Source organism: Mya arenaria, chromosome 3 (genome assembly GCF_026914265.1).
Source record: "Mya arenaria isolate MELC-2E11 chromosome 3, ASM2691426v1".
Taxonomy (NCBI): Eukaryota; Metazoa; Mollusca; class Bivalvia; order Myida; family Myidae; genus Mya; species Mya arenaria.
The window spans coordinates 32,894,583-32,921,842 of record NC_069124.1 but is presented as its reverse complement, the minus strand read 5'-3'; the positions used below and the strand labels follow the sequence as shown (position 1 = coordinate 32,921,842).

The 27,260-nt window shown below is 35.2% G+C and overlaps 1 protein-coding gene across 3 annotated transcripts in view; it reads left to right on the top strand.

Moving 5' to 3' along the window:
• The first annotated feature begins 1,181 nt into the window (after positions 1–1,181).
• The window catches only part of LOC128226980 (E3 ubiquitin-protein ligase TRIM39-like), a 30,800-nt gene continuing 4,721 nt past the window's right edge, over positions 1,182–27,260 (top strand). Inside the window, exons 1-8 of one of the 3 annotated variants that reach the window (XM_052937121.1) lie at positions 1,182–1,211; positions 12,319–12,431; positions 13,066–13,267; positions 21,016–21,114; positions 21,227–21,415; positions 21,816–21,950; positions 24,772–24,876; positions 25,498–25,668. In XM_052937121.1, coding sequence (XP_052793081.1) covers positions 12,321–12,431; positions 13,066–13,267; positions 21,016–21,114; positions 21,227–21,415; positions 21,816–21,950; positions 24,772–24,876; positions 25,498–25,668 — 1,012 coding nt within the window. In that variant the 5' untranslated portion in view covers positions 1,182–1,211; positions 12,319–12,320. Of the gene's footprint in view, positions 1,212–4,013; positions 4,190–8,025; positions 8,319–12,318; positions 12,432–13,065; positions 13,268–21,015; positions 21,115–21,226; positions 21,416–21,815; positions 21,951–24,771; positions 24,877–25,497; positions 25,669–27,260 lie in introns of those variants that run through there. The other 2 variants (XM_052937120.1, XM_052937123.1) reach the window with 2 other exon arrangements.

The window sequence follows — 27,260 nt, the reverse complement described above, 5'->3', positions numbered from 1 at the left end:
GGCAGCGTCATGTTAATTGTTATCTTACTCCCATACAAAAAATAATTAATAACACTTTCGGAATTTATTTCATCATTTTTTTTTAAGTATTATATGATATGTTGTTTAGATTAACAAAGAATATTGAAAAGTAGGATGCCAATAATCAAATATTGCTTATCAGTAGGATGTCTGTCATGTGTGCCATAACTTAGCAACGATCTTAGTCGAGGTGTTTTAGTGTCAAGTGATTTATTGCAACATTTTCCTGAAAGTGACAGATTATGGGGTATTTTAGCATGGTTTTTAGATTTTTAATCTGAGGTATTTTAGCATAATTTTTTGCATTTTTTTGGTTTTAAAATTAAATTTAAAGGCCAAAAATTGTTTTGAAGAATGTGGAAATTTTAAGATTGAGACAGATAAAAATCATGACCAATCAAAGGGAAAAACTGACAATGTTCTAAGAAGGCTAAGTCTCACAAAACACTGAAGGAATCCGTTGCAGGCTTGCATTTTTATGGACTACCAGAGTTTTTGCTGGACTACCCAGATTTGGGATCCAGTAGTCCGAGGGACTACCTTGTGAAAAATGTTAGTGTCTAACCAGACGATAAAACGCACTCTAGTCGGAAAAAAAGCTAACAACAATGTTCTGTAAATATGTTTTTCTATCAATTCCTTTAAAAATAGTAATTTCCTGAAGGATCCCTTTAGTTGAGTTTTGTATAGGTTTTCTGATGTGAGGAATAAGGTATTTGTTAATATAAATATCATCATGAAACATCTGTTCTAGCGAAACTATATATATATACACATAATAAATTGATAAGTCAGCAAAATCTCTGATTATTGTAAACTTGGATTGTCGTGTTGAAGTCAAATTTTGATTAATAGGTTACACAATAAAACATTTTGATTCACTTAGTGTAACAATGCCGTTGATATACATGTTTTTTTTAATATTTAGTCTTATTTTAAATACATGTGTATAATAGTATGCATTGTCCACATTGCCCATAGAATAGTTTGTAAATAAATCTTGAATCCTGTATGTGACGATAAATGTTTTTCAAATTCATTAAGTACAAAAGTGTGGTAACTGATAATGATAGTGTTAGGGGAAGGTAATCCATACTAAAAATACTACTTCAGATTGAAACCTTAAAGTATAGTTGTGTGTAACCTTTTTTCTTTTGGGCAGTAAGAAAGCTCCTGTCAACTGAAATCAGGTATTTAAATTACTTTTTTGAAGAAATAGCTTGTGAATTTGCATAATGGATATGGTTATTGATAAGAATTAAGGTATTTATTGGCAGTCTTAAGCAATAGAATACAAATGAAGACCATTTCATTGCATAGACAGTTTTTACATGTTTACGAATTTTGTTATGAATGACGTTCCAGGCTAACCATCATAAAAAAAAAAAGCCTGGACGGCATTTTAGAATGACTACGGTCTTACATAACTGATGTCCAGATATTTACGCAAAAAAGCTGATTCCACAACAACGCCCCCCCCCCCCTCCATTCCCTCCACGTCTCCATTCTCATCATTTTATGATGATGACAAACTCGATTGCAGTATATAGTTTTGACATTGATCAAATGTCCTTTTCCCTCACCTGTTGTTTAGTATCCACGTATCCCATTTAAGTTCGCACTTGTCATAGCTAGTCCCGTCTTAATTCAAGAGCAATACAACAAAAACATGTAACAATTCAATGTATTTTTACTTTATTTTTTTAATCACTTACCATAAGAACGGATGTATACGTCCCTGTTATCCTTCAATCAATGCGTTCCTTAATTTGATATAAGTATTGCACGATATTTGATATGCGGAAAATGTCCTATTAATTTCTGAAAATGGCCAAGTACATAAGCCGGTTCGATTGGGCGCTGCCGAGGTCATTCGAAACACCTCGGCAATTTTCAATCGAAAACAACCATCGGATAAATACTGGTACATCAGAAGAAGTATTTCGTAAAATTTAGATAACAGTATTACTATTAAGTTGTAATGCTTTAATGTGTATTTATTATATAAGTTTAAATTAAATGTCGAAAGTCCGATGAGTTCCGAATGGTCCTCCGATTGAGGGCAGGGCTTCTGGAAATAGAAAGTTCGAATGACCTCTACTATTTTTGGAAGCTCTTCCGATGTCCAAATCGAACTGGCTATGTTTTGATATAAAAAAAAAAAACCCAAGGCGGATCTTTTACCTTTGCAATATCGTTTCACACACACAAGGCCTAAAATAAATACATTAGGTTCTGGCTACCCGACCCTAGCTACGAAATAGGCACCGACTCGACCGTTTTTGTAGGCAGTTGGTCAACATATTAAGTAAAAAATAAAAATAAGAAATGGTTTTTAAGTGTGTGTTTTAATATTAAGTTTGAAAACGTTTTAAAAGCTTTATTCAGAAGATAACTTAAACACCATTCTCCAATGATCACAATAAAGTTCTTACTGAAATCCTGCCTACCCTACCCCTGTTGTTTTTTAAACTGTAACCCTAACCAACCAAATAAAAAAAAAATGCGGGTGGGGGGGTGGGGGGCGCTTTCTGCAGTTTGAGTACGGTTACCTTTTCTTTGACTGATAACACTTAAAAATTACGATGTTTAGCTTTAAACACAAGGTATTGGTTAGTTTCAATATCATACTCTATATAAGTTTTGTTTTATTGAAATGTTAGTAAAGAAAACATTTGCAAACCTATACTATACGATGACTCTAGCAATAAAACAAATACAGTCAAAACTCGCTATGTCGAAGTCATTGGGACCTAGGGAAATACTTCGAATAATCAAACATTCGACATAACCGAAATACGAAAAGTATGTAACGTTACGGAAAAAAGCTCGAAAAAGGTTCGACATAACCAAAACATCGAGGTAACAGAGTTCGCCATATCGAGTTTTGACTGTACGTTTTAATGATAGCAGTGTAACATACTAATAGCAGAACAACGGACAATGCTTACCAAGTTGGTAACATTTTATGATCTTATCGACCAGTTTCGTCAATCGCATTTATAGCTCTTTTTCCTTTGTTTTAATTGTATTCGTGTCGCCTCATTGATATCAGTGTTTATCACCTTGCTTTTAAAGCTGCACTCTCGCAAATTGACAGTTTAGACCTTTTTTAATTTTGTTCGTCTCAGAATCAGTTCATTTTGACATCAGTGCCTTCAATTCAGTCATATAAGATAAATCATTAAAGAACATATCTCAATTGCTTTGAAAACTGCCGAAAATTTCATTTTACTTAAAGCGTTTAATAGTAACGCTTAAATTAGCCATAAAACATCAATTTTCAAACGCAAATATGAAAACTGCGATCTGCTCTTTTGTCAGCGGTCTTATATAACTGGTTATCAGACATTTACCAAAAAAATGTTTCATTCAAAGACAAAAAAATAAAGTTGTCAAAACAGTCAATCTGTGAGAGTGCAACTTTCACACTCGATATGCAATACAAACAGAAGTGTCTCGTTTCATCACAGGTGCAAGGTTCAATGTCTGCACTGCAATGTTTATTTCTATGTTTAGTTTATATCGATTCATGGTTATATTAGTTTTGCCTCATTTACACCATAATGAGGCTACTATTATAATATAAAGATACATTAATGGGAGTTTATAAAACAAAAAATACTACGATTATAGAGCAATTTTATTAATTTGTGTCTCATATAGCTGAATGTATATATAAACAAAGTTCTCGGTGAAAACTATATAGAGATATTTAAAATTTAAAAATAAAATTTTATCAATAATATTTTAAAGTAATTTCATAATGGATGAATTAACTTTGAATGGAACAAAAACTTTGTCTTCAATGGGGAAAAATAGGCTGCCCCCAAAATTTAGTTTATCATGTCAGACAAAACAGCCTAACTCCTGTGCGTTTCATAACGATTCATGACCTCTATTTTTTAAAAACAAAGGAAAATCCTACTTTCAGTTTCTGTTTCATTTCCGTGAAACAAAGTATGGGCAATATAAGTGTATATTCAATACGGTCGCGATTCGACATGTTCATGATTGACTTCATTCACTCTATTGGTCAGTTATAAATAACAAGTAATCGGATTAGCTACATCGTTCTTAGACTTAGATCCATTTAAGATCAATATAGAATACCACCCTAGCCAGTTTATTGATCGACTCGTGAAAGGATAAACCTGATTAACTTGGGGTATGTACATTGTAGTCTTTAAACAATTTGTTACTAAATGCACTTATCAGCTAGAGTTTTGTATACAAGCGATTGAGTACTGCAAACGAAGATTAGTATTTATTTATCAAAGTAGTTAACATACATAAACTATTTTATTTTATTTTTATTTTGGTCAATCAAAGTATTTCACTAAATTTACAATGCAAAAAATCAAGATAAATAATGACAATAATAAATCAAAATAACCTGTACTGGATTGATATGATGTGGATATGGGCGTATATTACTAAACTTGTCTACGTTTAACAATTTTAAAAGAATTATCATGCCTTGTAACACTGAGTTTTTATAGATTGCAATCTCATTATAATAAAATGAAATTGAGAAACAGTTACATTTGGTCATATCATATAGTAAGCAGCATTCATATTTTGTTTAGCTTTATACAAATTGAAACCCAGTGAAATTTCTTAAACGAAACACAAAACTTTTGTATAAAGACATAAATGTCATGTGTATGTGCAGTAATGTGATCTATCTCATTCTTTTAAATGTTTAGATAATATTTTGCATTCAATAAGATATAATTACTTCAGTATCACATTTGTGATTTGTATTGATAGCTTTTAAGTATAAATAGCATACATCATGTGTTTAAATCTGTATACATATAAACAACTGTCTAGCCGGGTAACCAGGAAGTTTACCACATTTAAACCTCTCTTTAACCTAAATAAGCAATCTGCCACGTTTTGTGGCAATGATAATAAGGCCACGTCGGGTTTTTATACCAACTATTTTCCGAAAATGTACTATTTTTGTTCGCCGATTTTCCAAAAATAGGGTAATAAATTTATAAACGGTGTGTCATTCAAAATATTATAAACGATCGTATCGAGGGAAAGTGAGGTTTAGCGTTAGCATGTTATTGTTTATTTTGCACAAAATTTAAAGTGACACTCTTATTCAAAATCAATATAAACACATATATAACAAAAATAAATTTTAAGTGATAAACTTTAAACTACTTACTAAACAATGCACTTTTGAAAAGCATTGATTACTAATAACAAGATTATGACCGTGTATTTACAAGCTGAAAACTTAAAAATATTTAATGATTGGTGAGTGCTAAAAGATTTGCTCTGATCTATTATCATTTCATATGGTAGAAAGAAATACCATGTTTTCTGCACTTTTCTTTCAAATTAAACTCGGTATCCCTCATAAGAACAATTGTTTTTGACATTTATTCACCCTTTTTGGTATATTAAAACAATTGTATTAATTGTGGTAATTCTATTTGGGAGTAAGAGTACATCTTTAACGGCGGCTTCAGAAAACACCAAGAAAATACTGATACAGCCATTAACACTTGCCATGTCGAACTTTGTTATTTCGATGTTCTGGCTATGTCGAAGTTGTTTCGTTTTTTTGGTTTAGTTACACTTTTCGTATTTTGGTTATATCGAATGTTCGTCAACTCTGAGTATTTCCCGGGGTCCCAACGACTTCGACATAACGAGTTTGGGCTGTATGTCAGTTACAGAAGAAACAGAGCACCCTCTGCAACCTTGTTGATATAAACATAACACACAGATGCATACATAACCTGCATACTTCAAAAATGTTGCCCGTGCACAGTTTCTCAACAATGGACACGTGTACATGTTACCGTACATGCATTCGGAACTCCTCGGCCATTTTCCATCTAAAACAACCTCGGATGTATACATAAGGTGAAGTAGTTCGTAAAATTTTAAATACAATAATATTATTTGTAGTGTTTTAACTAACATGTTTTTGTATTTCTAAGTTTAAATTGATTGGCAGTGAAGTGTATCATAACATAAATAATTAAGATTCCAAAGGGTAAAATCATAAAGTTTAACTGCTAAATTGAAATTACTACGCGATCTACTTGCAGCGTAGATTTCTGACATTGTAAACCGTCCATATACATCCGAGGTTGTTTTTACGATGGAAAATGGCCGAGAAAATCCGAATGCATTTACATAAGTGGTCATTTGCAGTGAGTGTCACCCCTATTCCCAACCCACACCACAATTTACGAACTACTTTACCGATGTACCGGCATACATCCGAGGTGGTTTTCGATCGAAAATGGCCGAGGGGTTCCGAATGCTGAATTCTTAACTGGAATCCCGAATAATTATAAGTATAAGGAACAAACAGTCCCAATTCGATTGCTTTTCATGTATTGTATTGCTATCGTGGCTTGTTTATCATTTCGTTATCATCTGTTAGACTTCCAACGTATTTTGTTTTCTTTTTAGCGAGGTTTACGTTGTGAATCTGCAATACCAATACTATCGGATTTAACTTTAATTTCTTATACACTCATTACTAGCGGCGGATCCTACATTTGGTGGTCGGAGCCCTTGTTAAAGATGCAATCTTACTGTTAAGATTTTGCCACAATTGTTTTAATATACCAATAAGGATGAATAAATGTAAAAAAAATCTTTAGAAGGATACTGAAGTTAGTTTAATTTGAAAGAGATTTCTACCTTATGAGACGAAAGTAGATAACAATAAATCTTTTAGCACTTACCAATCATTTAATATTTCTGCATTTTCAGCTATAAATACACGGTAACAATCTTATTATCAGTTATTAATATTTTCCATAAATGCATTATTTAGTTAATAGTTAAAAGTGTATCTCTTACAATTTATGTTTGTTATACATGTGTATGTATTAATTTTGAATAAGAGTGTCACTTTAAATGACACTATCCATGACATCAAAACTAACGGGTTATATGTGATAGAGATCGAGAGTCTGTGGAGGGGTGGGGCTTTCACACGAGAACATTCATGTTTGAATTATTCACAGTGTGGGTATACCACGTGATAAATTACGTCTTATATGCTACGTCGGAAGGCAACATTTTGCTTAAAATGAAGACTTGAAACAAAGATATCTTTTCTTGTACTACACCATTTTTAAATAAATCAAAGGTCAGTCTATGTCGCTTAAATAGCCCCACCTTCGTTGTATTGCCGGAGTTTAAACCAGTTCATTCTATTAGTGGAACCCGGCGTACCTTTTCTCGGTGTTCGCATTAACGGCTTAAATTGGTCGGAATCCGGCGAACCAGGGTTGGGTAAGGGTATGCCCTCATATATATTTGCTTATGAACACCCTGATAACATTATTCTGGAAGTGATTTTCAGATATATGAATCCAATATTAAAGCTGCACTCTCACAGATATACGATTTTTTATCTTTTGTCTTGAAAAGAGCCATTTTTTGCGTTAACATCTGCAAACAAATGATAAAAGATTGCTGAATAATGATCAGATCGCAGATTTTCATATTTCCGTTCGAAAAATAATGTTTTATTGCTTAAACCTAACGGTTTAAGAGAATGGCATAAAACATCAATTTTTAAATTTAAATATTAAAATCTGCGCTCTATTTTTTTGGTTTTCCATCGATTTTCGCAAATATTGGCTCGTTCCAAGACAAAAAATAGAAAAAAGTTGTTTAAACGTTTAATCTATGAGAGTGCAGCTTAAAGAGATATTGCAAAAGTAATGATTTTGAATGAGCTTCCTTAATAATTCCTTAATAATGCATTTTTCACAGGGACAATACGACTGTTTACTTAATGTGCTGAACACTGGGTCCTTGATATCGACAAATCGTGCTGTATTTCAAAATCTTACATACAAAGAATTATATCGACAAGCTAAGAGATGAATACAATGCTTAATACTATTTTGGTATTGCCATATTCGGTTACATAATACTTCATTCATAGCAACAAGCTCATGTTTAATCTGTTTAATATTTGTTTAATAAGAACCTTGACATTCGTTGTACTTGTACATGCGTCTGTATTACATCGGATTAATATAATATGGGCGGTTTACAATGTTAAAAATCTGAGCATTTATATACGTACGCTGCAAGTAGATCGCGTAGTAATTTGGATTTAGCAGCTAAACTTAATGACTTTATTATTGGGTATCTTAATTATCAAATAAAATTCGGTATCCTTCATAAGAACCATCGTGTTTAACAGTTATTCATCCTTTTTTGGTATATAAAAACCACTGTATTAATTGTGGTAAATCTTATTCGGGAGTAAGAGTACATCTTCAATCATTAAGAAGGTACAAAAGTCTTTTTTCATTATAGCTATGTAATATATATTAATATGAAAATGAAGAATTGTTTTGCACTTTCGGCATATCGCTATAAAAAAATAAACATTAGCCCACGCAAAAACAGCTACAGTAAAGGTGAGATAAAAACAAAAACCTTTTTAAAAATTGATACGTATTTATGGAGGCTATTCGTTGCCAAAAGTCCAGACGTGTTAAATCCCACAATGTGCTTCTTAATTGTACAAAATGTCTCTTACATTTGTCAATGTGGACGTGCTATTTGTTATTTCTATGCGTCAGTTTTTCCGTACTGATTTTACATTTGTCATTATAAAAGACAAAATGCATAATTGCCAGATCTAAACTGTATAAACCCAATAAAACATCGATCGCATGATTTGCTTTTAACAATATGATGATGTAATTTAGAAAGTCGAATCATGCATATGTAAAACTGCAATCGTGCAGTCGACACTCGCATTCGTAAAATGTACACTTGCAGACCTACAAGTCCAGGTTTACAAAAGTCAATTGACCAATTCAGAAATACAAGAATGGACGATTTCGCCTATACCTTATATGGTAAATGTCACGAAAAAAACGAAGGTGAATGGGCGGAACTAACGAATCGGATTTTCTTTCGTTTATTTCCGTAAAATCTAGCCAGGGAGATAACATCTTCGGCTACGGTTCAAATCCCAGTCCGAGCACTATCTCTTTATTTCACAATAAGAATTTTATTTAAAAAAATAAATTAATTAAAGATCAATGTTCCTGAATGGGTTATATGTCACCATATTTTTCGGTCAATGAGTTGGGTGTATCTGAGCTGGAATTTGTAGTGTCACTTATGTAAAAGGGACTTATTAAAGGCCATCGGACAATGAGCATAGTCTTTCTCCTTAGAATTACCCCAAGCAAGCATTTTATTTATTTATTTATTTATTTTATTTTTGAGTGGACCATGGACGGCTCGTCCAGAGGAAGAACAGCGCTTCAACCCATTTGTGACCCAAGTTACGAATTACTGGGTACGCCACTGTCAGGGGTGTACCTAGCCATACGCCAGCACGCCCGAATGAAAAGAAATGACAAGAGCTCAAAATTCAAAATCTAAATTAAAGCTAAGGTAGTGAACATACATGTATATATACAGGTTTTTTTTCCATAATTTCTGTTGGCGTCAAAAATGCTCGAATGGATCTGTGAAAAACTTTTTTTAATATTCTTGAAAGCGGGACACCTCTCCGGCTCCCACACAATTTGATATATTAAGAATAAATTAATGAAATTTCTTTAAATGGCGAAACCTTACTCAAGCATACAGGCGTAAAGTTCAAAATGCTTCCTTCAGGTACGCCCCTGACTTAGTCATTCTTAAATGCCGTCCTCCCCTGGACGGCATTTTAGAATGACTAGCACCTGACTGTAAACCATAAACAGTCAAGTAGGGGAAGTCAAGAACATGAATAAATAGAGATATAGAGAGCCTTTTTTCCATATATGAGAAAATAACGCGCGATTTTCCCGCTCCTAATGGGCAAGGGCCGCTTCACCTAAATGTGAAAAAAGTCCGGACTATTGTGTGTGGGTGGGGTATTAAAAGGTAGCCGCAAGTAATTTGGTTTATTAGCAATAAATGAAATTGCATCTATATGATGGTTACAAATTAACTGTTACTTCCGAACTCTGTTAGACTTACCTGGTGCTTCGTTTAAGAAACGCGTTTCAAGCCAGGGGCGTAGCTAGCCCTCTATTCATGTGGATTCATAATTTTGCTAGGGGGTCCGGGGGCATGCCCCCTCGGAAAAGGGCGTTCTGAGGTGCTTTAATTAGTACTGGGGAATGGACAGTATTAGGATTATGGAGTCAAGTACGCATACTGCAACTTCGACGGATTTTTTTATTATATTTTGTCAGAATCATGTGGATTTAGCCGCGTACTCGCGAATAGGCAGCTACGCCCATGCAATCTTGAATATGTATATAAATATCTCAAAAAGACTGCCGTTAAGTGTTTAAATTTCATTTCCGGTACATTAACGAAAATGTATCAAGACTTTTTAAACCACGACCAATACGGACCAGACACTTCCGACCTGGCTCAAGGACACTTCGGACCATGATGTTTTGTTTCTAGTTTAGGTTCGGTTTGTTTTATAAATATTACTTTATCATTTAGATGGTCTGATCATTTCTTCTTAATAAATATTCGTTACCAAATCATAGTCTAAAACGTCTTAATATAGATGATCCGTAATGCCCATAATAAGGTTCGCAATATCCATGGTCCAAGTGTCTAAAATTGATTTAAATAGAGCCGAGTGATAGCGGAAATTTCCGAGAGACGAAAGGAGTAAAGGCCGTGGTGAAGGCGGAGCTATCTATAAATAAAATTAAATTAATCTCGTAAACATTTTCAACTGCGAATGAAAAGTCACCATCATACAATGTACTTCTTAGAACTACGAACTGAAATCTGTCTTCTACAAACCGCATAGTAAAAATCGGCTTGTAAGTTTACAGAATGACGAGTGTTTACCATAAACAACTCAATAAACACGACTAAATCTTCTGTTGAATAGATGCAACGAGAATAAAACTCCAATCGGTACAATGAAAAATGAAAATGTACAGTGTGACATGTAAACATACAACCGATGCGTTGGCGTTTGTAAAATGTGCATTGGTTAATCATCAATGTTACAAACTGTGACACATAAAACACACGCATACACGTCTGGACTTTTGGCAACGAATAGCCTCCATATGTATTTGGTTAATTTTATTTTTATAAGAGAAGTATTAAAAGTATTGAATCAAACCACCTACTAAGTTTGTCATATTTTTATCGATTAAACTACGATATCAAATAAGTAATCCGGATGTAACTATGACAAAACGAAAAAAATAAAATATTTAATGTTACAATCAAAGGTTTTTAATGTTTACGAGTGTTTATAGGTCCGCATTTTGCCACTCATCCGATACACATTCCCTTCGTAAGATTTAGCGTTGAGACTGTGTTAGCCAGGATGTGAAGTGATATCTTAATGATTAAGAATGACACACTCGTTACGCTCACTCCTCCCATTCTTGATCATTAAAGATTTTACTTCATGTCATCTTTCTATTGTATGTTTTATTGTCAAAAATAAAGATCTTGTCAGTTTCATATTGAAGTATTTTTGTAATTACTGATGTTTCGATAGTCTATGGGTTATCTTTAAACCCCTGAATTTAAATATTTCTTACTCGCAAACAGTTCGTTCTTATTTTGAGGTAAGTAGGCCATATTTTAATATATATGGATCATATGCAAGCATCGAAATTTATTTTGATCAAATCAGCCTATTGCGAGATGAAACACAAGTGTTCACATGATTATAACGATTAGAAATGGAAAATGTTGGAAGAACTCAATTTAAGTTTATTGAGTAATATCTATATTTTACAATATGTCGAGACCAAGAAGTTCAGGGTTGGTATTCAATATTCGGCTTAAAAAGATGTAGCTAATCGGATTGTGTGTTATAAATGACGGACAAATAAAGTGAATGACGTCAACGCAGCCCTGTTCTTGCATTATGTCAGTCGCGTGAACACAAATTTACTATACATATAAGAAACATTTCACTGAGTATGCACCGGGTATATTTAACAGATTAGTCCTAACAAAACATGTATATTTAGCGTAACCAGACCCTACTTGATAAAAGCCGCCGACCCTAGTTTTTTCCCCCTCAAAAATGAATAATAAACAAACAAAAAATGGTCCTTCCGCCACAAACATAATTTTGTATAAGCATTAACTGTCATTAATAAAGCTCCATAACAACAGCAATATATATGTGTCATTTGCAAGAAATAGTGTCCTTTGCAAGGAAATGATATTGAAAAGGAATTATTGGAAAACAAAACCCTACCATATATTTTTTAGGATGTTACCATAAATATTGTTAAGGCCTAAATAATGTTTATGAAGTTGACAGTTGATGTTTAACAGAAATGGCAGCGGTTGAACAAGCTCAACATGGAGCCCGACAGAGAACATTCAACCAGCCGCCCGTGCCTCCCGTTCAACAGACACCAGCTAGGGCAGCCGGTAACAGGCGAACGGTAAGACTGTTGGCGGTCAAGGTCGCTGTATTCTTCCTCATGTATACCTTGTGTTATAAGAATAAATAAAGAATAAATAATAATAAAAATCTAAAACTAATTGTATATAGTCTGAACAATCTACTAGTCTTTCTTCTTTATTTATTTAATATGTTTATAAAACAGCATGCCGACCACGATGGCTGGTTCAAAAAGATACTATAAAACAAGGCACCTTAAAGCTGCACTCTTACAAATTGACAGTTTTGACCTTTTTTAGTTTTGTTTTGTCTCAGAATCAGCTCATTTTTGGCATCAGTGCCTTCAAATCAGTCGTATTAGACCACTTTACAATATATCAGATCTCAGTTGCTTGGTATATTGCCAAGTGTTAGTAACGCTTTTAGCCATAAAATATCAATTTTCAAACGTAAATATGAATACTGCGATCTACTTATATGTCAGGAGTTATATAACGCTATTCTTTAGCAAATCGCATTAAAAAAACACATCGGTTTTTGTTGTATTGAAACTCAAGGGCTGCTGATATGTTCTAGTAAGAAACTAATGCCGAACTGTAATTCATTGTTTTACAAACACTGACATGTCTAATGTTAGTGGCACCTTATACCATATTATATTCCGTTCATTTCAGAGCTCAGAGTACTCCGACCACGTTAACTGCTCAATTTGCATGAATCAAATCTCAAGGGCTGTAATCAGTACATGTGGACATCGCTTCTGCAAAGGTTGTATAGAAGGCTGGCTAGATAGGAGAAAACACTCTTGCCCGGTCTGTAGAGGAGGTCTGAGCACTTCAAGACTTATTGCTGACCCAGCATTTGATGACGTTATAGGTGAGTTGTGTCAGTGAGTGTCAAGTAGTGAGGTCAAGTCTCGTCAAAAACATGTTTTGTTAGATGCTTGTGATCAAGTAATAAAACATTTATCAAAGCAACTTTTGGTTATCAAGCAAATTATATGCGTCCAGGCTGAATGCAGTATTCAGGTCTTTTACATTAAAATATGTCAAGTGCATGCAGTCAAATCAATAGTGTCCAAAAGATACGCAAAAGAAAATCTGTGCCTAAATCTCAAACAATGATGATCAAATTGTATAGATACGTCCCTTTTTAATGCAAGATTTTCTTTTCGTAAGCAATAGAAAGTAAACTGACACCATATTTGTCAAAATTTATAATATAGACTAATTGGTAATTAGCCCTCAGGTAATTGATAAAGATAGTTAACAATTAGAAAATAACACTGCAGATTGAGTCCAAGTAATTAATACTGACAGTACTGTTGTCAAATTTGGTATTTAGTCAATGTTTTATGTAGCGCTGCTTTTCATGTTATCATTCTGAAGACAGGGAATCATCGTTGTTGTTGTTGCTGCTGCCGTGTTGTTGTAGCTGTAGAGTTTATAGCCAAGGGGTTGTTTGATTGTAGAATGTCCCCACCGACTCGAAATGTTCTGCCATTATACGACTGCTAATTCTTGAAGTGTACTTAGATAGATGTGTGCAAGTGTTCATGTTATTGAAGATACTAACGATCTCAAGTTGGTGTTGTCCATCACACAGGAATCATCACGGTCCTAAAGACTTGATCATGTGACGTCAAGCCGAGCACAGGTCATACGAGAATGTGTGCTTAGCTCCTCTGGATATTCTGAAGTGTAACCAATTGGTTAGCACATCACATACGCAATACCAGAATATAGTTCGATCCTTTATGAAACACCGATGACCACTTAACACATTATCACCACTAGGTATATTATCTCGATATCCGCTGAAGAAGTATGTTGACATTGACTGTTCGTATCACGTGACATAATACCTGTACTTCTAAAACCTTTCATTGACATAGGTGTTGCTATTACCATGAAATTTTGTTTTGATATTTTCAAGAAGGCTTATATTTTGAATGTGGCCCCATTTATAATTAATTACTGTATCTGTGCGTAAGTGTTCGTATGTTTGATTTAATGAATGTTTGACCTAAGTTGTTTTTTGGTGAAACGTTTTATTTTTATGAACAACATTTTATTTTATTAAGAACCTTTTTTATGCAATATTTTACAAAGCTTATATGTTACCTTTACCACACTAAAACACTTTTTCATTCAACATGTGTATTAATACCGTTCTGTCCTGCATGCTTATCAGCCGAAAACTAACACAGATATTTAGAACAAGATTGATGATCCGTTATATTTTATCATTTGACAACTTTTAATCTCATAATTATTCCATTATTTTAAGAAAACTAATACATAAGTGATTCAATTAATTTATCAAATAACTCACACCCTAATGTGACTTCCCAAGAGTCCAACAATTTTGTTGAAATTCAATATCTTGAACATATCATCTCCAATCACTTTTAAGAAACCTGGTCTTTCTTGACCACTATCTTTGTTTATCTTTGTACAACTTTGTACATCTTCATAGTTATAAGAAAGCTAAACTCTAGCTTAACATGTTACCATCATGCTTATCATCTGATAACTTACAACTTTATAATTGATTCATTAGTTTTACCAAACTAATCTGTGAGTTACTTAAATAATTTAATTAGATTACTTACTACCTAACAAACAATTTTATTAGTGATTTCGAAATTGAAAATTACTTGCCGTATTCAGGCGATACACTTCTAAGAAATTACTTTTCGTTTTGCACACTTTCTCTCTCAGACCTTACTATGATCCAAACAATGATTTATTTATATGATTTTTTAAACTTTAAAACCATCACCAATTTACTCAAAATAATATAAAATGATATATTGACAAAATACTACATTTATTTACATAACTATAAACTTACTTAATTTTAATGATTTCATATCATTAATGTCAAGTTAATTACAGGTAACATTGACTTCATTTACCTATCTGATTTGTTTGACAATTACTTACAGTTACATGACAACTGAACTAATAAAACCTGCCATTTTTCTCCTTCTTCGACATAAAAACATCACATTTTTTAGTATCTTCAGTGTTTGCACTAAACCCTGAGTATAAGTCATTATTTTTTGTATTTATGCAACTTTCATTAATGTTCGACCTGCCAAATTAGTTTACTCAGACTTCTTTTAATAACATTTCTTTCCATTTGAATTGTTCAATTAATGTCCTTAATTGACTAAGTTTTCTTTTTCATAGTTATTTAATAATGTACTTAAATGATTTAGTTCAATACATGACAAGCTCTTCGTTTGCATTTAACGTTTTTTTTCACACCTGTTTTACTTTTTTTTTATCGAAATTCTCGATATTTTTATCTTTGTTACCTTAAATACTCATTCTTTAGTTTATTCTTATTTAAATCAAATGGTTTTATTGTACTTAATAATGTGGAACGTTGTTAAGTCAGAAATTAGATTACTTAGGGGTTCTTTCAAAAGAACAGCTTTGCTCTGATTGCATTTATTATCCAAAACTTTAAAATTTTGCCCCGTTAAATATCCCAAAATTATAGCAACACATGTCATATCTAGGCAAGAAATACAAGGTAATAAAACGTCACTAACTTTTGTCCCGTGGCCCGCAAATTCGTATGTAGGTGAGTACTTCTCGCTCGTCCCTGCACCTTTTTCGTTTCAAGTGGTCGTCAGTACTTCGCCGTTGTGTTCCACGTCAACCCTGTTCTTGAATATCCTGGTCACGGCACCAAACTTTTACGTGTCGCGTAATGCTACTGTTCACTTAACTTTCGTGATAGTTCGTTCAGTAAACAACCAACAACTGTTCAAGTGTTCTAAGTCTTTATTGTTCCACGTTCTTTCTAAGTATAATAATCAGTATATAATACAGCATGACATTTAAGGTAATCCCGCATCCTAACTGCCGTCCATTAAGGACCCAAGGCCGCTCTCCTTGCCTTGCCTAACCCAACTCTGTTTTCACATCCCAAATCATCTCTCTTATACTAATTTGTTGTCTACATATGACAGATTTACAACCACAGGAATACACGTTTTTGTAATTAACATGACCATTTTGTACATTTGTACCAGGTCGGCTGTCAACCATCTTCATATTCAAATGACAATCAAATATGCCCTACATTACTAAACATACAGTATGTAGACACATATACATTTAATTAAATCTTAATTATATCTTAAATATAACTTTGATAAAAGTATTTCGGTATTACGTCACATTTTATACATAACTCTGTTACGTGACAATAGTAAAGTCATTTTCATGAAATCAAGCTAGTTGCCTGTCCTTACAGCGTTCGACACTAACGGGAGTCCGGTAGTCCGAGACTCCTAAAATTCGGCTCGGACTACCGGATTTTCCGTCTAGGCAGTCCGTCGGACTCCTTCATTTCAAAATCCAATTGTACACAAATCGTATCCGAAAGTTAAAAGTATCCGAAAGCTCGTATGTAATTATTTTGCGACTCATCAAATCGTTATCATTTAGACGCTCTTTAAAGTAGTAAGTGACGTAATAGACTGGTATTGATGTATCTTTTAATGTTTGTAATATGGTAACTAAATTGATAAAACCCGTCAAACGGTGTTTACAAAATAAATTCCTCGTTGATTTTAGATGTAAACAATGTTTTTGTCAACGGTAAAATGGATTTCGCAACCGGCAGCGTAAAATTAAAGAACTGAAAAAGAAAAAAAAAACATAAAGAGTTTGTAATTTATAGAGAAAGGAAATTCAGCAAGCATGGTTAAAACAATTGTCTTGGCTGATGTTTGAACTGACATCTGTATTAGAATACCTGACTGTAGGGAGCTTTGTCACTGTGCGCTCTAACGTGCGATTGAAAGCCATCAAAAAACTTTTAAGGGCTATGATAATATTATAAGCTAAGAAAATGCCAAAAAAAGGAAAAATAATTATATTAAACACCAGCTGGCTGCTTGTTAATTCAGCTGAACAAAGCTATCTTTGACAGGTAGTGCATTCTGTTTATGGATGCTGAACATTATTCAGAAATAAGGACAGTTCTACACAGACTATGTCACCATGTACCAAGCTTATATTGCAAAGTCTGTTAGCATTGGCACAACATATAAGGCATGTCAGTGTCTCATTGTACTGATTGCAGATGAATGTTCCAATTAAACAAATTTCAGTATTTGATAATGCCCCGTTTTATTCCCTTATATATCTGATGGCTCCACAGCCGCTTCACAAAAGGCCAAGGTTCTATACGCTAGATCATCAGTTCATGGCATTTTTTTCAAGTCATATTATAATCTGTTAGATAAATGGTTTCAGTCATGTTCATGTTATTTGAATAAAACAATTAAAATATAACTTAAATGTGCTCTCAGAATACAAATCTCTAGTTTGCCCTTCAGAAATGAAATAAAGGCTCTGTGAAATCATTGAATAAATAGTCATCAGTGCTCCAGCCAGGGGGTAGGTCAGAAATGATACTTTTGATGTGAATTAAATTGGCCTTTATGGGACACTTGCAAGGGCCAGTACAGTACTCAACTTTTTATTTAATGTGATGTTACTTCTTTCAATACTTACAGTTTATTACCTCACCTGTTAACTTTAAGTAAGTGTCAAAAGTATTTTTTTTTATAACTCTTTTCTCGACATTGACTGGCAAACAAAAGGGCACAGCAGGGTGTAGTAAAATGGCAGCCGGGTACTTGAAAAGGGCAGCAGGTGTCCCAACCTGTTATTTAGGGCTAGCTGGAGCATTGAGTCAATAAACTTGAATAAATGTTCTAATCGTCCTGGACTCCTTAATTTTATGCCGGACTCCTTGATTTTGGAATTAAGGAGTCCGGTGGACTCCTTCTCTAAAAGTCTTAGTGTCAAACACTGCCTTATGTTAAGCAAAGGTAGTTAATCTATGTAAATATACCATTTAGGCAATATACGTGCATGTATAATAAATCAAGTTTTGCATCTATCTTGAGAGATGGGCCTCAAGTCCAGTCAAGTTTTGCATCTATCTAGAGATATGGGCCTCAAGTCCAGTCAAGCATTGCATCTATCTAGAGATATGGGCCTCAAGTCCAGTCAAGTTTTGCATCTATCTAGAGATATGGGCCTCAAGTCCAGTCTAGCTTTGCATCTATCTAGAGATATGGGCCTCAAGTCCAGTCAAGTTTTGCATCTATCTTGAGAGATGGGCCTCAAGTCCAGTCAAGTTTTGCATCTATCTTGAGAGATGGGCCTCAAGTCCAGTCAAGCTTTGCATCTATCTAGAGATATGGGCCTCAAGTCCAGTCTAGCATTGCATCTATCTTGAGGGATGGGTCTCAAGTCCAGTCAAGCTTTGCATCTATGTAGAGATATGGGCCTCAAGTCCAGTCAAGCTTTGCATCTATCTTGAGGGATGCGGCTCAAGTCCAGTCAAGCTCTGTATATATCTTGAGAGATGGGACTCAAGTCCAGTCAAGCTTTGTATATATCTTGAGAGACGGGACTCAAGTCCAGTCAAGCTCTGCATATATATTGAGAGATGGTGCTTAAGTCCAGTCAAGCTTTGAATCTATCTTGAGAGATGGGACTTAAGTCCAGTCAAGCTTTGCATCTATCTTGAGAGATGGGGCTCAAGTCCAGTCAAGCTTTGTATATATCTTGAGAGATGCGGCTCAAGTCCAGTCAAGCTTTGTATATATCTTGAGAGATGCGGCTCAAGTCCAGTCAAGCTTTGTATATATCTTGAGAGATGCGGCTCAAGTCCAGCCAAGCTTTGTATATATCTTGAGAGATGCGGCTCAAGTCCAGTCAAGCTTTGTATATATCTTGAGAGATGCGGCTCAAGTCCAGTCAAGCTTTGTATATATCTTGAGAGATGGGACTCAAGTCCAGTCAAGCTTTGTATTTATATTGGGGCTCAAGTCCAGTCATACTTTGCATCTATCTTGAGAAATGGGCCTCAAATCTAGTCAAACCGGGGTATGGAAGTCCATTATTTCTACCTTGGCGGAAGGTTCTCACGTCCAGACAAGCTTTGCTTCTTCTCTGGGGTATGGAACTTCATTATTACTACACTGGTGGAAGGGTCTCAAGCGCAAACAAATTTTGCTTCTCCTCTAGGGTTTTCTACCTTGGCCAAAATGTCTCAAATCCAATCATGTTTTGCTTTTAACTTGCCTGAAGTCCAGTCAATCTTTGCATCTGAAGTCGCTTCTACTCCGAGAGATTGACCTGAAGTCCAAAATATTCCTTTATAATGGAAGATGGTTCCATCAAGATTGGCTTCTACCCTGGGTTGGAATTAAGTTTTATCAAGCATTGATTCTACCCTGTGAGATGGGCCTTAGTCCAATTAAGCTTTGGTTTTAAGTTGGGAGATGTGCCTCCAGTCAAATCAATCAAGCTTTGCTTCTACCCTGGGAGGTTGGCCTTTGTCCAATTAAGCTTTGCTTTTACAGTGGGAGATGGGCCTCGAGTATAATCCGTATTTGCTTTTACAGTAGGAGATGGGCCTCTAGTCAAATAAATAACCTTTGCTTTTACAGTGGGAGATGGGCCTCAAGTATAATCCGTATTTGCTTTTACAGTAGGAGATGGGCCTCTAGTCAAATAAATAACCTTTGCTTTTACAGTGGGAGATGGGCCTCAAGACCGATCAGTCTTTGCTTTTACAGTGGGAGATGGGCCTCAAGTATAATCCATCTTTGCTTTTACAGTGGGAGATGGGCCTCAGGTATAATCCATCTTTGCTTTTACAATGGGAGAAGTGCCTCAGTTATAATACATCTGTGCTTTTACAGTGGGAGATGGGCCTCAAGTGTAATCAATCTTTGCTTTTACAATGGGAGAAGTGCCTCAGTTATAATACATCTGTGCTTTTACAGTGGGAGATGGGCCTCAAGTGTAATCAATCTTTGCTTTTACAATGGGAGAAGTGCCTCAGTTATAATACATCTGTGCTTTTACAGTGGGAGATGGGCCTCAAGTGTAATCAACCTTTGCTTTTACAATGGGAGAAGTGCCTCAGTTATAATACATCTGTGCTTTTACAGTGGGAGATGGGCCTCAAGTGTAATCAACCTTTGCTTTTACAGTGGGAGATGGGCCTCAAAACCGATCAGTCTTTGCTTTTACAGTGGGAGATGGGCCTCAAGTATAATCCATCTTTGCTTTTACAGTGGGAGATGGGCCTCAGGTATAATCCATCTTTGCTTTTACAATGGGAGAAGTGCCTCAGTTATAATACATCTGTGCTTTTACAGTGGGAGATGGGCCTCAGGTATAATCCATCTTTGCTTTTACAGTGGAAGATGGGCCTCAAGTATAATCCATCTTTGCTTTTTCAGTGGGAGATGGGCCTCGTCTCAAATAAATAACCTTTGCTTTTACAGTGGGAGATGGGCCTCAAGACCAATCAATATTTGCTTTTACAGTGGGAGGTGGTCCTCAAGTCCAATCAATATTTGCTTTTGCAGTGGAAGATGGGCCCCACGTCTAATCCACCTTTCCTTTTACAGTGGGGGATGGACCTGAGTCAAATCAATCAAGCATTGCTTCTACCCAGTGAGATGAACCTTGAGTATTCTCCTTCTTCAGAAAATGACCAAACTTCAATTGCAACTTAAATCTGTATTACAATCAATCATTAACATATAATCTGTTAAAATATTTCAGCAATCCTAGAACGACTGTCCACGCAAATACAAGTACAGCAAATTGATGCCAGTATGCAACCCAGCATGCATTCCAGTCAGGAAGCAGAACGTATTATAAGTAAGTTTTTTCTTGTTGAACATCACCTTATAAATCGACGTATACTTATACTTTTATTGTAGTGCAGCTTTAACCTCAATTAATATTACTAAAATGGACATTCGTATTTAAGGCGAGCTCTCACAAGTACGACAGGACGCGAATGTAACGTTGGGCAGTTTCCAACAAAAAGTCTCAGAGTTGGGTGTGTATGTCGGAGACTATACGAGAAACCACGAGGAACTTCAGCGTCTCAGGGTCACCGTTCCCGAACAAGAGAGAAAAATACAGGAGCTGGAACAAACCAGGGACAGGCTTGTCGGTATGTGTGCTTGATAAATATTTATTTTTTTCAAAAATATATTTTTTCTATATTTTTAATTTATATTTTTAATAAAATATATATATATATATATATATTGATGTTTTATATATTTTTATTGATCAATTTATTTATGTTTATATTTTTTAATATGTTTCTTAATCAAATAATATACCTCTCTTTGGTGAAAGCCCATTAGAGCCCAGATGTCAATGGCCTTTGTGTTTTGCCATTATTTGCGGATATGTAAGGAAATATTTCACCAAAGACTAATTTTTCTTACTTTTCGAAAGACAATAGTCGTATGCGACAAAATATAGACGTCTTCACCAAACTCAAATGCTAAGTACGGGGTGGGGTTGTGGTTATCATTACATTGCGCTTTCAATGTTGTTTGTAGCTGAAGGTGACACGGCAAGAACAGAGATCGGGCGCCTCCATGGAGAGGTCCAAAGGTTGCATAAGTTCGAGGCTTTGTACAAGGAGAAGGAAATTGAAGCAGTCAAACTCAAAAAGGAACTTAAAACACTCGCAGGTCTGTTAAAACTTTAACTTTAGTTTCAAAGTCCCTTCCTACACGCCCAGGGTACAGAAGGCTGAACAATCAGCTCGCTTTGGCTTATCAAATATTGCTTTCCCTGAGCCACCAAGATTGCGTTAACTGTACGTGTTAAACACATATAAAACTGACAGTTTCGTATGAAGTGTGTGTATACCACGTGATAAATTACGTCATAAATGCTACGTCGGAAGGCCACATATTGCTTCGAAGAATGACTTGAAACAAAGATGACGTTTCTTTTTCCTCACCATTTAAAGTAAAACAAAGGGCATATGGGGTATGGTGTGGGGATACTTCATTAGATTGTGACCTGGATTGCTGGTGACGTCACTAGTTTTTCTTGCCGCTAAACCGATAACATATTAAGATCGGGGATTCTTAAAAGGGCCAAGAAGTGGAAAAAGAGTGTGTGTTTATAATGAATCTTGGTCACCAATCAGCAAAAACTGGATTATTGAACAATAAAAATTAGATTTGAAATGCATTAGCATATATGTCATGCGAACACTGTGACAATATATGTATATGAGACATATAAAAAATAAAACAAAGTAGAAAAAAGATTGTCGTGACACAACACACATTGTCGGAGCACAATACAGCTTCCCTAAAACAACCACAAGACAGGAATGCACCATGTATAAGACCAATGACTGGCCACAAAGCCCACACAAACCATGTTATAGACTGGAAGGTGTGTGTGTGGGGAGTGGGGGGGGGGCTAAATTCATTGACATGGCGAACATAACTTGGCGGAGCGAATCGTATCAGGAAATACAACTCAGTGATGAAAAAGGCCAGGGGTTTCAATAAAGGATTTAAGTCGTAACTTAAATAGTCCTTAATCTGTATAAACATCACAAATGGCACTTTTTACCGCCACTGTGTGTCCCCTTTTTAAGCTGCACTCTCACAGATTGAACGTTTTGACAAATGTTTAATTTTTTGACTTGGAACGAGCCAATTTTTATGAAAATGTATGGAAACTAGTTATATAAGACTGCTAACATAAAATTTGATCGCAGATTTCTATATTTAAGTTCAAAAATTGATGTTTTATCCAATTTTCTTAAACCGTTAGTAACGGTTTAAGCCATAAAACATTATATTTCGAACGGAACTTTAAAAATCTGCGATCTGATATTTTGTCACCAGTCTTATATTACTGGTTTGCAGATATTTACGCTAAATTTTGCTCTTTCCAAGACAAAAAAATAAAAAAGTTGAAAAAAGGGTATATCTTTTAGAGTGCAGCTTTAATATTCGCTAAGATTGTTGCAATTTATAGTACAGCAGCCAAATGTTGTTTTTAGGCTGAACCTTGCATCGGAGTATATAGAAAATGTTTTTAGTTTTTTAAGTAGTTTAGACCCACTAGTTAAGTAATCTGTTTGATGGCCGCGTGCAATCCTTGGGGAAATCGAGATATTCAAGATGGCCGCCACTTTTTATCAAAATCAACAATTGTCTTTTACATTTGTGTCAAGGTTTTGATTCTAGCGCAACTATATACTTTTATGGTTTCTGAATATAAAACGATGAATTCTAAAATAAATCACACCATATTTATCATGACGTCCAATATGGTCGCCAAAACAAAACAAAACAAAACTGTCTAATTCGTTATATTTTGTTGCTAATACAACATTTTTGGATTTTTTTAAATATTTACAATACATGTGTGCAATATCTATTGCAAAGTATAATATATAGTCACATATTTACCAAGATGGCCTACAAAATGGCCGCCATAAGAATCTTGATGGCCGCCCGAATACATCAATTAATAAATGTTGCACAAACCTGTATAAAAAGACAGTTTTACGACAAATATGATCATAATTACTTGACGTATATTTTCATATATTACATATTTAGCAAAAAAGACCAATTGTCGTCCAATATGGCCACGGAAAAATCGTAAAATGATCAAAATAAAATGTATACTTGCTTTTGTTTACTGTGTGTTTTTTTTTTCAAGCGGGAAAGCCATCTATTAAAGTTCTATGCTTTACCAGTGTTTACTCATATAATTTGCTGATTTAAATTCTATATTATCTAGACTGTAAGGCTAAGTTCATGTCACCTCAATATTAATAGGACTTAAATTGACTCTTTATTGAAACTACCCCAGCCAGGGGTCTACTTGTTGAGCCCATCATGTTACAGGCCACTTTTTGTCGTTAGTATACAGTGAAGTGGTAAGAAACTGTGATGTAACCAGCAGTCTTACGAGGTAACGAAAATGCCACAGCAAGTTTGATAAAAATCTGATATGTCATAGAAATGTGCTGGTGCTTTCACTTTGTACATTGTAACAGTATTCAGGGTGAGGCATCACGTGACTCAAAGGGGTTCTCACATGGGTCACCACGGGTCACAACTGATTTAAAACAACAATTAAGTGACATTAAGTTCTAAATAACTTTTTTGACAGAAAAGATATGAAAAAAATTCTTAGCCTATAAAAGACTATGGTATTTTTTTATCATTTTTTTTTAGATTTGCATGTATTTTAATGATGCAATCCGTGGCCAAAATCTCGGCTTGACCAAATTTTTAGAACGACACAACGCTGAAACTTGCGCAAATGGTGACCCTTGGTGACCCATGTGGGAACCCTTTTAAGTCACGTGATTAAATCACTCTGGTATTTGCGAAGATATAGTGATATACTTCATTCCAATCAGTTATCCTATGGCCTACTTGCCTCTCTTGTGTGACAGATTTTATAGCCCGAATCACTTTTTAATTATTCCATGTGATAAATTAAATGAGTTTAAATTGCTTTCAGATAAATGTGTGAAGCAACAAACGGACTTGAACACGTTCAGGAAAGCTTGTGAAGATAGACAGAAGTCACTTAAAGAAAAAGTGGAGGAAATTGACAATTACAAAGGTATTTAACAAGCACGCACTGTCGCGGCTGACATACCGTCGATCCATTTTAGTGTTCTTTACGATGATATCTCTTTAGCATAATATACAAATAGCGTAACAATATGTACATGTGTTCTTCACTTCTGAACATGTACACCGTATTTCCACTGCATTGCACTGACACCATGGCCGCAAAAATCGTCGCTTCGGTTATACTCATTGTTACTGGACGTGCAGAATGTGCATGCAGAATACCCGTCAAATAGTTACACCATTTACTCACGTGCTCTTCGTTTATTTGTGTTTTTTTTCTTCGTCGAGCTCTGAAACTTGAAACAGATTTCAATTATGTTCACACATTGGCTGAACCATCTGTATCGTGTTTCATGCATGTACGAAGACAACCTCACGGAAACAAAATTCAAGTAAGTTTAATAGGTGTGTAACGATGCGGGTATATTCTGCGCCTATTCTGCAGATTATTTTAGTTTAACAACTATGAGCTTATCGAGGGGACGATTTTGGCGGCCATTTTATTCGTCCATTTTAATTAACGTGACACCACGTGATACCACCCAGTGTACTTTGTCGCATACCACAAACGAACTTCATTGTTCATCTATCATATTTTGCCCCGCAGTACAACTTGGCCAGAAGTTGAACGAGCTCGGCGAGTGTCGGACGAACCTCGAAAACTACGTAGCACAGTGCGAGTTGCAGGCGAACGTCATCCAGAAACTGAATGACGACATCATCCCAGAGAAAGATACCGTTATAAGCATTCTGAGAAAAGCCAAAAGCAACCTGGAAGGTGGGCAATCTTATTAAAATCAGATACATCAAAAAGCTGCGATATTATTTCATTAGGATTGAATGGGAATATATGTATTCTTGTTTTGTTTTATATTCGCGTCATAGAAGACTTGTTTAGGCTTCACTTTTTTTCATTTATGTTTTTTTTTACATTGGTTTTAAAGCTGCACTCTCACAGATTTACCGTTTTTACAACTTTTTTTATTTTTTGTCTTGGAAAGAGCAATTTTTTGCGTAAATATCTGCAAACCAATGATAAAAGATTGATGACAAAAGATCAGATCGCAGATTTGCATATTTCCGTTCGAAAATCAACGTTTTATGGTTACTAACGGTTTAAGAAAAATGCAGCTTTAAAGGATAATTTATATATTATATTTACAATGATGCATTATAATAAAGTCAAGTAATAGCAGGGGGAACCCTGCGCTTCCATACATGATCACATTATCAGAATGTACCATATACGCTTCCATACATGATCACATTATCAGAATGTACCATATACGCTTCCATACATGATCACATTATCAGAATGTACCATATACGCTTCCATACATGATCACATTATCAGAATGTACCATATACGCTTCCATACATGATCACATTATCAGAATGTACCATATACGCTTCCATACATGATCACATTATCAGAATGTACCATATACGCTTCCATACATGATCACATTATCAGAATGTACCATATACGCTTCCATACATGATCACATTATCAGAATGTACCATATACGCTTCCATACATGATCACATTATCAGAAAGTACCATATACGCTTCCATACATGATCACTTTGTTCAATCAGAACACCTCGGCCGATTTCCAACGAAAACAGCCTCGGATGTATGCCGGACCGTGCATTAGTTGAAGAAGTTTGTAAAATTGATAATGATAATTTTAATTAGTTATAATGTTTAAACGTGTAATTTGACTATCTTTATTGTTTATGCAACAATACACTTCACTGGGAATCAATTTGAACTTAGAAATACAAATAAGCCGTATCTCATGCTCCCTCTCCGGAACCGAACCCTGGTTCCCCGTTACCCGTTATCACCATGGTAGGCATAGCACGTACCATCGAAAGTTGATAGGGCAGACACTTGAAAGATACGTCGCCGGCGCTAGGGCCGTGCGATTGGCACAAAGTTGTCCAGAGTCACCATAAGGAGCGCCGCCCGAGAGCGACGCATTGCTTTTGGGCTAACAAAAGCGCTCTTCCCGCGAGGTCGGAGCTGTGTTGCATGTATTAGCTCTAGAATTGCCACAGTTATCCAAGTAGGATTGTACGATCTATTTTGGAACCATAAATTGTATTTCTAATTTCAAATTGATTTCCCAGTGAAGTGTACTATTGCATAAACAAAGATTCTTCAAATTAAAGTCCTTAGGCTGTACTGCTATATTGAAATACTACGCGATCTACTTACAGCATAGATTTCGGATTGCAAACCGTCCATTTACACCCGAGGTTGAATTCGAGGGAAAAAATGGCCGAGGTGTTCCGAATCCACTTTGTTATAATTATGTATTTGAGGTTGACTGCTGTATGGAAAAATGGGATAGCCACCAAAGC